This window comes from Syngnathus floridae, chromosome 20, assembly GCF_059516105.1.
Source record: "Syngnathus floridae isolate MCC-2025c chromosome 20, RoL_Sflo_1.0, whole genome shotgun sequence".
Taxonomy (NCBI): domain Eukaryota; kingdom Metazoa; phylum Chordata; class Actinopteri; order Syngnathiformes; family Syngnathidae; genus Syngnathus; species Syngnathus floridae.
Window position 1 is genome coordinate 3217787 of NC_142432.1, and position 12694 is coordinate 3230480.

Consider the following 12694-nt stretch of genomic DNA (forward strand, 5'->3'; position numbering starts at 1 on the left):
GCAGCCCAGCCGCTCTTGTGCACAGTCATACAGGGACCTTCTGCTGTCAGGGACGCTACTTGCAAGCGGAAAGATTTTCCTCCCACTGCAAAACCAGTTTTACGAGGAAATGGAACTGGGGTTATTGGTCGAAATAATTTGATAAAGGGGGGTTTTGCACGTCGACTGGAGGCGCACTGAGAGGTTTTAGTAAATGCGTCAATTTCGATGAAGAGAGGAGCTTGGGACGGAAACAACATAAGTAGACTTCAAAACAAAAGCAATTGGAGACAAAAAAATACAGGAAGTAAAGAATATGCAGTAATTTAATTCAAAATATTAAACCTTGCAAATTCTAGTTTGTTTGCACAATGTGCAGATTGTATAATTTTTTTCCCAACATATCTATCCATGGTCTTACTTTTTCCCGTATTTTGCTAATAATATAGCCATTATAGTCAGCAAAAGGAGATTCTACTCCTTCAATTAAAATTAGTTCTTCCTTGACAGTGTACTACACTGCCCTCTGCTGGCCAGGCTTGTATTGCACCCATAATGCTGATGCCAACTTTGGAGGCCGTCAGGATAGTTTGGACATTTCATCTGTTGAATGATTTGAGAAAACACGAGAAACCCCATCAGGGGCAGGAGTGACCATACTGGCATCTGTGATAAAAAGTGTGCATTTCAGGCTAACGGGACTGGCATGGCTGCATAATAAAAACACATCTTACCATTGTCAGCGGCGAGTATTAAACCTAGATGGACACTTTGGCATTGGTATAAATCCGCTGAGATCATCATCCGAGATTCAACTGAAGCCCTGCCAATGCCGCTTGCATCCACCTTTGCACGCAAGTGCGTGTGAGCGTGCGAGTGACAATGGGGCCACATGCCAGTTGCAATAGTGTGGCTTCAACTGATCAAGATGTCATTGTGGGACTTCAGAGAAAGCGTGGAGAGGTGATGTGACAAGTTTGATTCTAATGGACGTGAATCATTGATGGGGACGGTCACTCTTATATGACACCAAACATCCACTCATTTCATTTTTGTCACAATTATTTAAGGCAGAGCCGTTCATGACATGAATGATTATCTAGTGGGATCTGTTGTAAAGAGTGATATTGTGGAATGTGCCAACAACTGTTGATACTGATGTTAGCCACAGTTCCAAATAACCAACTTTGTGTTGACAGCGTGGCGGGAAACTAGTCAAGAGTCATCCGACACAATGCAGTAAAGCCACTGTCCAAGGTCACACACGATCCAAAAACATTTGTTAGCATTCCACAGGAAAATTCATTTTTTAATATATCCTATTCATGACATATTCCAAGTTTCGTAGAAAGTTTGAATCAGAGACCTATTGCAAACTGTTGTGTTCACGTTTGGACTCTTTTCGATGTAAAATAATGGTAAAATATAAACAAAAACTATTTAACAAAGTATTTAAATGTTTATTTCAGGCACACTTGAATGGTCTGTTACTGAAGACATAAAATACTAAAGCGTCCCAATATCCCATTTTCTTATACTCCCTTTGTTTTCCTCATAGTTGCACATTTTAGTGGCAGTCTTGCAAACTTTCCTGGTGGCAGCAGCTTATGAATGTGTGAATGGGTGAATGCCAGGCACCATGTAGTGTAGATAAAGCGCTATATAAGTGCATTCCATTCAGAGTTACCTCTTACTGGAGGAACGGACCTGGTGTCTCATCCAGTTAGTTGGAGCTGAAGAGGAAAAAAAAAGGGTTGTGATTAATGAGGACTATCCAATTCATCTCCTTTTTGCTCCTATTATGACAAAATTTGTCAGGAATGAAATACTCACAGCGTGGCTTTCCGGGTGGTCTCGGGTTACTGGCACTACTGCCAAAGGAGGACTGAAAGTTGTGTATGGTTTCTTGAAGGATCTGCCTTTCTCGGCCCTGAACAAGTAGCACGATTTTGGTTTGGCTGTCAAACTTATGCAATGTATTATGTTTAGGAAAACTAATACGGTGTTGGGTTTAACTGCAGATACTTGAACGGCAGACTGTTTTTATACAAGTACCTTCCCAGCGTTGAGCTCTGATATGGCTGCCAAGATTTGTTGTCTCGGTCCATCGGTTTTAATGCCCAGTTCTCTCAGGTCGCCGTCAGTTAGCGTCAAAAAAGCTTCCATATCCACCTAATGAAAGACAAGGATAAAAACGAACTTTTAGAGTAAAACAATTGTGTCCATGGTCAATAGTACAAAATCTTTGCTTTGACAAACATTTGAAATAGCAATAGAAGAAAAGAATAAGTACCTCCTGTTCCTCAAATATGGGCTGATATTTTTCCAAGGATAACTTCTTTAAGATACCTGACAACTCATCTGAAAAAAAAAACAGATAACATAGAACGTATAGTTATCATATAGTGAAAAACTCATCATCCAACCAGTGTTTCATTACCATCATCGGTGATGGTTCCGCTGCTGGAGCCTCCACTGCTCTTGGAGCGAGGATGGGAGGACGCCGAGGACAAGGAGTCCCCTTGCCCACCGGGAGGCTTTGGGGTCGGGGAGGGCGATGGTGTCAGGGTGGGCGATGTGCTTTTGGAAGTGGACGAATTCCCAGACTGAGGTCTCCTCTTCAAATCCATCTTCTAAAAGGAATGAAGAATTAATGGTTGCATCGAGACCAACTCAGACTGTTTGAAAACAACTGAGCCACCTGGAAGAACGTATATATAATAAAAAATGTACAAGGAAAGGATGCTGACCCTTCTTGAAGAGATGTCGGAGGTGACCAGATTGTGGGGGGAGTGGGTGTCATGGAAACTGATATCAGGTGTTGGCATGCTGGTAGTGGCGGCCGGAAATGGACTTGAAGTTTGACTGTGCTGTTTCTCAGGAGGTTGAGTCTTCACGTCGATCAGGCCTGCAGCCTTCTTCCGCTGTGCAGCTATCTGGGCCAAAACACCGTCTGCACTGCCCCCTAGTGGAAAGGTGTGAATACTCCATTATAAACAAAATGCACAAATTATATCATGTGGATATATTATTATTTTTAATATCAAGGTGTACTAGTATGTTGTTTGTCCTCCTGTGACTGTACTGACCTGAGCGGTTGTGCATGTCCCGGTTGAGTCCGGCCACTCCATTGGAGCCCCCGGAGGAGTGAGGCGAGTGATAGTGGCCAGAATTAGAAGGAGATGAGGACGAGGGCCCCTTGGGAATGCCGGGAAACTTAATGGACCTGCTCACCACTCGACTGATAGACGTCTAGATAAATAGGAAAAAAAGAAATTAGCAAATAAAAACTCCTTATCATTCTCACATATTAGAGCTCACAATATCAGAGTTGCCGCTGCTGTTCAACTTTCTCTGTGGAGGCATCGGAAGCCGGGGTGTTTCACTTTTCCCCTCCCTGAGGAGGTGTGAGCGGTCCGAGTTCCATGATTCAAAGTTGGATGGGGGCAGGAAGGGAGGGATCACTGCCTTCAGCTTGTCGTTAGGTAGCCTGGTAAGGGGAGCGCCACTTCGAAGCTGAATGAGAAAAACATAATGTCAGATAAAAACAATTGCAGTACAATTATTTCCATGACTAAGGAAATTTGATTTTGCATAGCTTTCAAGTGCAAACGTTTGCTCATGTCACTTTCATGTACTATGCCTTCACTATATTTCCTTAAAATAAATATTCCTACCATTGTGGTAATTAGCATATCCTCCTTTTCTGACGACGCCCTGCATAGACCTGGGAGGGAAAAAAAAAATCACATTTACATTATATTAGAATATTACATATGCTTTTTTTTTTTAGAGACTCTACTTCTGAATTCTGTGACTTACCTGTGTCCTTGCTCTTGACTGCCCAGACGGCGCTGATGTCACTTACTCCCTGGGTACCGGTGGGTGCCAATACAGCATGAGCAGAACTTGCAGGTTTTACATCAGCTTTCATGGTGGCATCCAAAGAGGTCTCTGCGTCATCAGGGAATGGAGCCAGTCGGTTGGACAAAAGGCCATGCCTCAGGGTGTGAGTCAGCTTCAGCCGCCGGAACCGATTGGACATCCTATTCCACCACGACTACAGCCCAGCATGTCAGTTTGTGGGGTGTATTTAAAAAACATGAGCTTGTCAGTTTTGCATTTGGGATATTAGAGTAATTAAAAAAACTCACCTTGAGTCCTCCTTTGTCATCAGGTGGTACAGGGGCATTGTTGAGAGCATGCCTGCCTTTGGAATGACCCGCTAAATTCCTGCCACGATGTTTGGACCTTTCCTTGTCCACTTGCATACACACTGATGCTAACAAACGCACCAGCTCAGTGTCTGACAAAAAATGAAAAAAATAAAAATCTGGTACTTTGTAATTCAAGCATAGCAATTGAATAATGTAATACATAACAGCTGAACCACCTGGATCATTCAGCAGCATGACCAGATCAAAAGCCGTGTATCCATTCTTTGCTCGAAGGTTGACGTCAGCCCCTTGACTCAGCAGATATTTGACAACATCTTTATTCCTGAAAGAATTGTGACACCCACCCCCATCAACAAAAAATTCTGTGGGATCTCTCATGCATTGAATCTTTATGCCTTTAATTTGTGAAATTTTTTACAGCTCCAGCTCACCCATGATATGTCGCCTGCATCAAGGCGGTCCATCCGTGGACTCCATCTTGTTTGTCGATGTCAGCTTTCTTCTCCACCATCAGTTGCACGACTTCTAACTGACCGCTCACGGCCGCCATCATCAGTGGCGACGCTCCCTCCTGATTGGAGGAATTCACCTGAGTGGGATCTTCCTCCAGAATTTCCTTGACCAACTGGGAATTTCCTGAGCATAAAAAAGGGGAAAACAATCTTATAAAGAAGGAGTAATATTTGATTTGGATAGGTAATTATCTGGACATACCCAATTTGAGAGCACTGAACACATCTGGTCTTCGTCTTTCATCATCTGGGAAGAAACTAAACTATTAATTCATTACGAAAACTATGGTATGATGTACCATAGGTATGTTTAATTGAGCAGATAATTTAATCATTAGAAGTCATACCAGTCTGCGGTCGAACAGTAGTGATGGAATCCAGATAAGCCTTGAGATCTCTCTGTTTTAGCTGCATGGCGAGCTCAAACGCCGTCTTGGACAACACATTGACTCGATCTGGATCGGCACCACGCTCCACCAGCTGCTGAGCCACAGCCACCTTGCAAAGGATACAACTTGAGTTGCTTTTGTTATCCGAAACCCAAACACACAAGCACACGAGAAAGTCCCTGACCTTCCCACTGAGTGTAGCCACCATCAGTGGACCCCAACCGGTGGTCTTCTGTGCAAAGCGGACATCGGAGCCCCACTCCAGCAGCAGGCGCACTGTGGCTTCGTGGCCGTGCTGAGACGCCACCATCAGAGCTGTGACGTCCATGAAATCCCGCACGCCTCCTGAGCAGCCTTCACCGGCTCCAAAACCAACCGCACTGTGGAAAGAATGCACACGATGCCTCAGAAAATCCAAAATACACAATACTAACAAAACATTAGGGTTATTGAGCTTTTGTAGGACATTTCAGGATGGAGGAGGTCAAATTAAGTTCACCCGTAAAGGTAAAGGTGCATTTGAGGTTTTTGTGAGGGGTGTGCATCTTTTTTGACAGTGAGAGACAACATAGAGGTCAAACCTGCAGCTGTTGTTGTTATTTTCATTGGAGACAACCTCCGCAGCGGCGGCCAGGTGATCGAAGTCGTCGACGAAGGCGCCGCTCTCCAGGAGAAGCTTCACGACATGCGTGTGTCCCCCACGTGCGGCCATGGTCAGGACACTTGCACCCAGCCGGTTCCGTCCGTTAATGTCTGCCCCATTCTCCAATAGGATGTGGGCGACGGTCAAATGACCAAATCTAAGGATGCAAAGAGGACAGATGAATAATGTCACTATTTGGATTGTTTGCACTAACTGGAATTAATGACTCAGATGTTGTATGCGTCAGCCTACCTAGCAGCCTGCATGAGGGGCGTCCAGCCATAATTGTTGCGGCTATCCACCGAGGCTCCCTTTCGAAGCAAAAAACGGACCAAGTTTTCATGACCGCTGGCCGAGGCAAACTGCAGGCCGGTGTTCCCCTCCTCGTCCGTGCAGTCCACCGGTACAAGAGACAACAACAAATCCGCCGTGTTGCACTCCGAGCCAGCATCCGACCGCAGTCTGCTCTGCCTTCCCGAATCTTTGGAGGCTCCGGGCTCCAGAATCCCCCTTGCAGTTTCGTAGTCCCCTTCATCGCAGGCACTGAGGAGAAGCAGCGAGTTAGCGGGTACGCCGAAGTTCATGTCCGCCTTCCTTGGTGTTATTCCGATCCCATTCAACTCTTAAGTTGTCTGCAAGAAGAGTTTGAAACTTTTCCTGTCACTTGGTGCGCGTTTGGACATCATGATGCAAAGCCCTCCATTGACGCGAAACTGCAATAAACTTTAGAAATGTCTCTTTGTATTAGTCGATCATAACAATAACACCGACATTTTTTAAGAAAACTTGTGACATGGATTTACCACCGGCTACCCTGTTCCCCGTTACTTGACCAAGAATTGTCTTTTTGCATCATTTACTCAGAGACAACTTCCGGTTTCATTTCAAAACAAAGCCATCACGCGATACATGCAATTCTTGTTGCTATATTACAAAATAATAAATTAACTATATTTATACAGAACTACATGCATTCCATAGTAGTAACTTATCTCTATAATTGGTTTAAAAATATTATACGCACGTTTTAAGCTATCATCGACAAATGTTTTAAAATGGTCTATTCTATTTACCAGTACCGAATACTCCTGGTGGTCTGCCGTTAGGTGTCGCTGTCACAAACCCACATAGAAGAAAGAAAAAGAACCCGGATGACCGGTACATATGCAGGAAACGGCCCTTAGCAAGCCCTCTTTCTTGAAAAGCTAACCAGTCACCACGTTGCTGGTACTCCTGGCTCACCGCTGTTCGCCTGATTTTCTTCCGAATAAGTCGGTCAGGAACTATCACAATGGTGTGTATATAAGCGTAAAATGTTCTTACTACTTTCTTAAGGCTCGAGTGACTATTTGATTGAGATTATAAGGCAAAATGGAACTCTCGAGTGGGCCAATAGCCTCGGTGCTAGTCCCCGTGGTGTTTGCGCCATGCAATATTTTAGCCAAAATGGCATTAAAAATATTCGACTTTATGGCTACATATTATCAACACGCACTTAAGACGATTAAAGTCTCACCAATCAGCCACCAAATAATGAACTAACAAAACGGAATAGATTACTTTTCAAACAAGTAGTGGATGATAGCTTCAAATAATAAATGTATAAAGTTATTGAATTGCATATTTACTTGCTTGCAGGCTTTCAAGGACTCTGGGAAGGCACCTGTTGAGACTGAGGTGAAGATTCACCGCATCCGCATCACCCTCACCAGCCGTAATGTCAAATCCCTGGAAAAAGGTAATTATACAAGCCTTAGAGTCATTGTTTGTCACTATACGACATACAAGATTTGTATGCAATTGTATAGTGACAAATGTTTTAGATACTGTTTGTGATTTCCAATGAAGATGCAAATCTTACTGACAACTCTGATGTCTTTAATACGCTATTCTGAGTTATCATACTAATATATAAGTAGAGTGTGTAGAATTTGTTGAAGTGATTGTGACAGTTATGTATTGCCCTCATCAGTCTGTGCTGACTTGATCCGTGGTGCAAAGGAGAAGAAACTGAAGGTGAAGGGACCAGTCCGCATGCCAACCAAGGTAGAACCCCTTTGCAGTTTTTATGTTTGTCGTTACCTGTTGATAGTGTTGTTTTTCACATTACTACTCCTGTCCTCGCCAGACCCTGCGCATCACTACCAGGAAGACCCCCTGTGGCGAAGGCTCCAAAACTTGGGATCGCTTCCAGATGCGAATCCACAAACGGCTGATTGATCTGCACAGCCCATCTGAAATTGTCAAACAGATCACCTCCATCAGCATCGAGCCTGGTGTTGAGGTTGAAGTTACCATTGCTGATGCATAAATAGGCACTGATGCAATAAAGAAAAAAGAGGGAAAATGACTTGTCTTTTTTTTTTTCTTACACTCGTCAACATGTTAATAAATGACTTGCAGTGAATGATGCAGATCATGAATGAGAATGTAAAAAAGTTCCTATTTACTCTTTTAAAGCAATTCATACATGCAAACAAATTGAGCGTAAGAGCTATGGATATGTAAAATGGGGTAACAGCACTAGAAATACTTTCTAAAAAAAAAATGCAACAGCACTGATTTTGATTTTTGAGTGAAACTTCACAATCTAAATTGATTTCATAGTTGAACCTAATGGAACTTCTAAACCTTTTGATCATCTGTAATGATTGAATGTTTTTAAAATGTGGATGAAGTAAGTTTAGTACATGCAGAAAAAAAGCTGGATCCCAGATTCAAACTATGAAACCCAGATGTATTAACCAGTCCAGTTTCCTTACTATATGCAAAACTAAAAGGTGTTAATATTATAATGGCTTACAATAATAAACTTTTTTCAACATTAAACCTTAATTACCTGGTGACTGGTCCTTGGATGGACAGCTATGCATTTTTTTTTATTATTAATGGTGTTACTTAGTTTAAAAAATTTGAGAATTAGCATATCGGAATTTTACCAGCAAGCAGGTCGCACGTTTGCGAATCTGAATGTGAACCTGCTTTCCTCTTTAAAGCCCGCTTCTCCAAACTCATTGGCTGTCCTTTCACTTCTCACCAGCTCCGAGTTAAAACTAATTGCTCGGCCCCTCCCTTGTTGTCCATGCTACCAAGAAGCTCCGTGGAAGCGCCTCAAAAATTTTTAGGGAGCAATTTTGTGTAACTCTTAAGCAAGGACATCAACCATGCAGCCTGGTGACATGGATATGACTTTTCTTTCACCTCCACAGGTATACTGCACATTTATTTTCCTCAACTCAGACTTGCCAAGCCCATTTCTGGTCTGAATTGCAGGAGGAAACATTAGGAGCAGCAGAACAGCAGACTATGAAAGTCTACCTTCGAGTCAGACCTTTTACTAAAGATGAGCTCTCTGACAAGGAGGATCAGGTCCTGTAGACCAGTCATAAAATGCAATTTATTTATTTGACACATTACTGACTAATTTATTTATTGTAATCAGGATTGTGTGATAATAGAAAATGACCAAATGGTGACGCTGCAGGCCCCGAAAGGTTCTGCCACCATGAAGTCCTTTGAGAAGGGCATCGCTATGTCTGTCCACAAAATGTCATTTTCCAAGGTAAGCAAAATTTCACTTAATTCGTTCCACCTTGCAATAATTGTTGTGACCAGATCATTTAAATGTCAATTGATCATTGCTCTACTTGCATTTTTAGATTTTTGGACCAGAGACAACCCAGGCCGAGCTTTATGACAACACTGTCAAAAGTCAAATGTCTGATTTCTTGGATGGGGAGAACTCGCTGATCTTCAGCTATGGTGTCACCAATGCTGGGAAAACCTTCACAATCCTAGGTCAATATACAAATGACATTTCTAATGGAGTCATTAATTTAGTCAGAGGTTCCATTCAAATGTTCTAATTCAGGAACTTCAAAAGAGCCGGGAATATTGCCTCGAGTATTGGACGGCATTTTTCAGTACATCGCAGGACGCCAATATGTTTGCATGGACGTGAAGCCCCACCTCAGAAATGATACACGATGTTTGGATGCTGAGCAAGTCAAACAGGAGAAAATTGCTAAAGCTGCTATTCTTGCATCATTCAGAGAGGTGAAAGAGATGATTGACATTCAAGTCAAAGAGAGTGTCCAACTTTTTTTGTGTTTCTCCCTGAAGGAATGTGATAACCGAAGACCCAGCAGTGGATCAGATTCCGTCTTCTATCCTGCACCTTCCTCTTCCTCATTGTCTGATTCAGGTATTGTGATCCAATGTATTAAAGAAAAGCAATACAATGGGATTAAAAAAATAATAATAATTGCATTCTCGGACAGATGAAGAGAGCTTCCAGTTTGCTGTATGGGTGGCATTCTTTGAAATCTACAACGAGCGCGTCTACGATCTCCTTCAGCAGTCCAAGAAACGTTCTGCTCTTCGTGTTTGCGATGACGGCGCTGGCAACGCTTATGTTAAAGGTGAGAGGATGACCTCTAACCTTAATACAGCCAATGAATTGTTTTTATTAAAAAATATATATCTTTAGATCTTCGATGGATCAACATCCAGAGTTTGTCGGAAGCCAGCAAAATACTAATAATTGGCAACAAGAACCGGAGTGCTGCAACCACCAAGATGAACCAGTCCTCTAGCAGAAGGCAAATTCACTTTTCCCTGATCGAAAATGAAAGTATATTAAAAACAACTTTCCTCACAGCCACAGCATATTCACCATGAAGCTGCTCAAGATGGATGGAGACAAAGTTAAAAGGATGTCAGAGTAAGAATCATTTCTAGACAACCCCCCCCTCACTTAAAAATAACCATAAGCACTTAATTTAAACTCCTTAGATTTGCTCTGTGTGACTTGGCCGGCTCGGAAAGATGCAACAAAACAAAAACGTTTGGCGAGAGGCTAAAAGAAGCGGGAAACATTAACAACTCGCTCCTCATCCTGGGCAAGTGCATCAATGCCCTGCGTAACAATCAAAGCGAAAGGTAAAAAAAAAAAATCAACTTGTCAGTCAGACAATTATTTGAGCGGTTCCTCATCCAATCAGAATGAAGAGCAGCTGCATCCCTTTTCGAGAGAGCAAGCTCACCAAGCTCTTCCAGGCGGTTTTCTGCGGCAAAGGAAGAGCTTCAATGATCGTCAACATCAGCCAGTGCGCTTCCACCTATGATGAGACGCTTCACGTCATGAAGTTCTCCGCTGTAGCCAAACAAGTAAATAAAAAAATAGCCGTCTTTGTCAGCGCTAGGAACCGCTTGTATAAAAATTTGAGGAGCCATCGGTTGTCATCTTCAGGTGCAGGTGATCCCAGACAAGTCTCTGGAGTCTCTGTCACAGTCTTTATTGGCTCCGAACGGCAAATCTCTGGTGAGGAATGGCGTGATTGACAGGCAGGCACTGGAAAGCTTCCTGTCCGAAGACGGGTTGCTGAATGAAGATGGCGACGCAGACATGACCTTACTGACACAGAACGTAACTCCGTTTTTGCGTTGATCTCTAATGGGACCTTGAGAGTTTTTTTTTTTTTCCCAAATTGGTCTCCCAACTGTCACCAGGAGCTGCTGGACACGATCGAAAGCCTTCGAGCAAAACTGCGGGCGGAGCGAAGACGAAATCTGGAGCAGGAGATGGAGATCCGTAAGGAAATGGGCGACGCCATGCTACAGCAGATCATGGAGAGCGAGGAGCTCCGCAGGTTTCCAACCGCCGCTAGGTCGCTTGGACCGATTCGCCGAGCGTGTGATGCGAGTGTCTTTGAATATCCAGTCAACAGTTAGAAGAGCTGAAGGAGAGCTACCAAGAAAAGATGGAGAACACCTTCGAGATGTACAAGGATGCTATCAAAGAACATGCTTACAAGAGTGCCATGAATGACCTTGAAGACAACTACGTGCCTCTTGAGGAGTTCACAGCTGAGCAGGAGAAAGTGGAGGTAGCCATTCCAGATTGGAGGATTCATTTAGAAAATTTAAATTTGGTTCCAATGTGTCTGCAGGCCCTGGAGCGACAGCTTTCACAGTTGGCAGCTGGTACCAAAGTCTGCACGGTTGCTACGGTGGATGTGTCATGTCAGTGTCAACCCTCAAAAGACTTTGAAGTTACAGGTTTGTAATTTTTCAACAGGAGAAGCCAAATTTAAATGAAGAAGTAGGAATGGAGCTGTAGAAACGTTTTGTTTCACTCCCACAGGGGAGAACCGTTTCAAACGTCTCAACAAGGAGAAAAGTGCCATCGAACGCATGTGTGAAGATAAACAACAGGTAAAAAGTTTTCAGGGTCACGATTGAGTCAAGATGTTCAGCGTCTTCAATTCTGTTTTACCCTTAGTTGATATTGTCCTTGGAGAAACGACTGATGGAACTTAGTGAAACCCTTCAGACGGTTCGCGACAGCTTCCTGGAGAAATCAGCTGAACTAGAGGATCTTCAGGTGAAGACCCAAGAACAGGTGAGGTGAACTCGGAGCGATAACGATAAATGGAACAAAAATGCTCAGGCTACACCTTTTATGTTTCTCCTAAGATGAAATCAATGCAGGAAATTTTAGCCCAGTCTTCGGAGAAGGACAAGGAAATTGCCTCCCTAAAGGCAGAAGTTTCCCATCTTACTCCAAAGTCACCTGTGCAGGCCAAACCTAAGAAAGGCTTGCTCAGCAACTTCAAGCAAGCGGTTATATCTCCTCGTAAAACCAGAAGCCACACATTCAAGAAAACTCCTGCAACTCCACGTCGTTGACTAGCATATTAACCAGTCTTTTGGGGGAATTTTAAAATTCATATATATATTTTTAAAAAACGCCTTTTATAAGTTTAATGAATTGTTTGTGTTGTTCTCTAGTCTAAATATAATAAAATGATTGTTTTATCAAAATGCTCAAACGTAAGGATTCTTACTAGAAGCGTACAATCACAATTCAGCCCCTTTTTATATTTGCTTTGCAGAATCGTGTTTTTTTTTCTTTTTTTCTGTCATTCACCAAAAGCTTATTATACACGCGGTCATACATCGCAATAGAAACATCACGCAAGGGGAATTCAT

The 12694-nt window shown here is 42.9% G+C and overlaps 3 protein-coding genes across 3 annotated transcripts; 2 read left to right on the plus strand and 1 right to left on the minus strand.

Annotated features, from left to right (window-relative positions):
- Positions 1–1425: 1425 nt before the first annotated feature.
- anks6 (ankyrin repeat and sterile alpha motif domain containing 6) lies at positions 1426–6545 on the minus strand. Its single transcript, XM_088364137.1, has 18 exons — positions 5954–6545; positions 5640–5858; positions 5243–5438; positions 5017–5167; positions 4872–4916; positions 4589–4793; positions 4373–4479; positions 4134–4285; positions 3802–4039; positions 3657–3706; positions 3301–3495; positions 3069–3231; positions 2730–2944; positions 2420–2612; positions 2273–2340; positions 2035–2151; positions 1813–1909; positions 1426–1712 (listed from the first exon to the last, which is right to left on the minus strand). The coding sequence occupies exons 1-18, from the start codon at positions 6283–6285 to the stop codon at positions 1663–1665; spliced, it is 2793 nt and encodes a 930-aa protein (XP_088220263.1). The 5' UTR covers positions 6286–6545; the 3' UTR covers positions 1426–1662.
- Positions 6546–6828: 283 nt separating this feature from the next.
- rps20 (ribosomal protein S20) lies at positions 6829–8051 on the plus strand. The gene is made up of 4 exons (XM_088363481.1): positions 6829–6995; positions 7340–7439; positions 7674–7747; positions 7830–8051. The coding sequence occupies exons 1-4, from the start codon at positions 6993–6995 to the stop codon at positions 8010–8012; spliced, it is 360 nt and encodes a 119-aa protein (XP_088219607.1). The 5' UTR covers positions 6829–6992; the 3' UTR covers positions 8013–8051.
- Positions 8052–8724: 673 nt separating this feature from the next.
- LOC148380787 (kinesin-like protein KIF20A) lies at positions 8725–12534 on the plus strand. The gene is made up of 18 exons (XM_088364129.1): positions 8725–8910; positions 8975–9070; positions 9144–9263; positions 9361–9499; positions 9573–9757; positions 9824–9905; positions 9982–10122; positions 10191–10302; positions 10362–10424; positions 10496–10642; positions 10705–10870; positions 10953–11129; positions 11213–11352; positions 11424–11589; positions 11653–11761; positions 11847–11917; positions 11985–12104; positions 12179–12534. Exons 1-18 carry the CDS (start codon positions 8866–8868, stop codon positions 12389–12391), a joined length of 2292 nt encoding a protein of 763 aa, XP_088220255.1. The 5' UTR covers positions 8725–8865; the 3' UTR covers positions 12392–12534.
- Positions 12535–12694: the final 160 nt, after the last annotated feature.

Excerpts from the sequence above, each read along its gene's own strand:
- anks6 (XM_088364137.1), bottom strand. The coding sequence starts at position 6,285 with ATGAACTTCGGCGTACCCGCTAACTCGCTGCTTCTCCTCAGTGCCTGC. Across the intron at positions 4,480-4,588 it reads ATGCAGGCGACATATCATGG|GAATAAAGATGTTGTCAAAT; the intron begins GTGAGCTGGAGC and ends CAATTCTTTCAG. Across the intron at positions 2,152-2,272 it reads CCATATTTGAGGAACAGGAG|GTGGATATGGAAGCTTTTTT; the intron begins GTACTTATTCTT and ends GTCTTTCATTAG.
- rps20 (XM_088363481.1), top strand. Across the intron at positions 7,440-7,673 it reads TGTCAAATCCCTGGAAAAAG|TCTGTGCTGACTTGATCCGT; the intron begins GTAATTATACAA and ends TGCCCTCATCAG. Across the intron at positions 7,748-7,829 it reads CAGTCCGCATGCCAACCAAG|ACCCTGCGCATCACTACCAG; the intron begins GTAGAACCCCTT and ends TGTCCTCGCCAG.
- LOC148380787 (XM_088364129.1), top strand. The coding sequence starts at position 8,866 with ATGCAGCCTGGTGACATGGATATGACTTTTCTTTCACCTCCACAG. Across the intron at positions 9,906-9,981 it reads TTCCTCATTGTCTGATTCAG|ATGAAGAGAGCTTCCAGTTT; the intron begins GTATTGTGATCC and ends ATTCTCGGACAG. Across the intron at positions 11,590-11,652 it reads CTGAGCAGGAGAAAGTGGAG|GCCCTGGAGCGACAGCTTTC; the intron begins GTAGCCATTCCA and ends ATGTGTCTGCAG.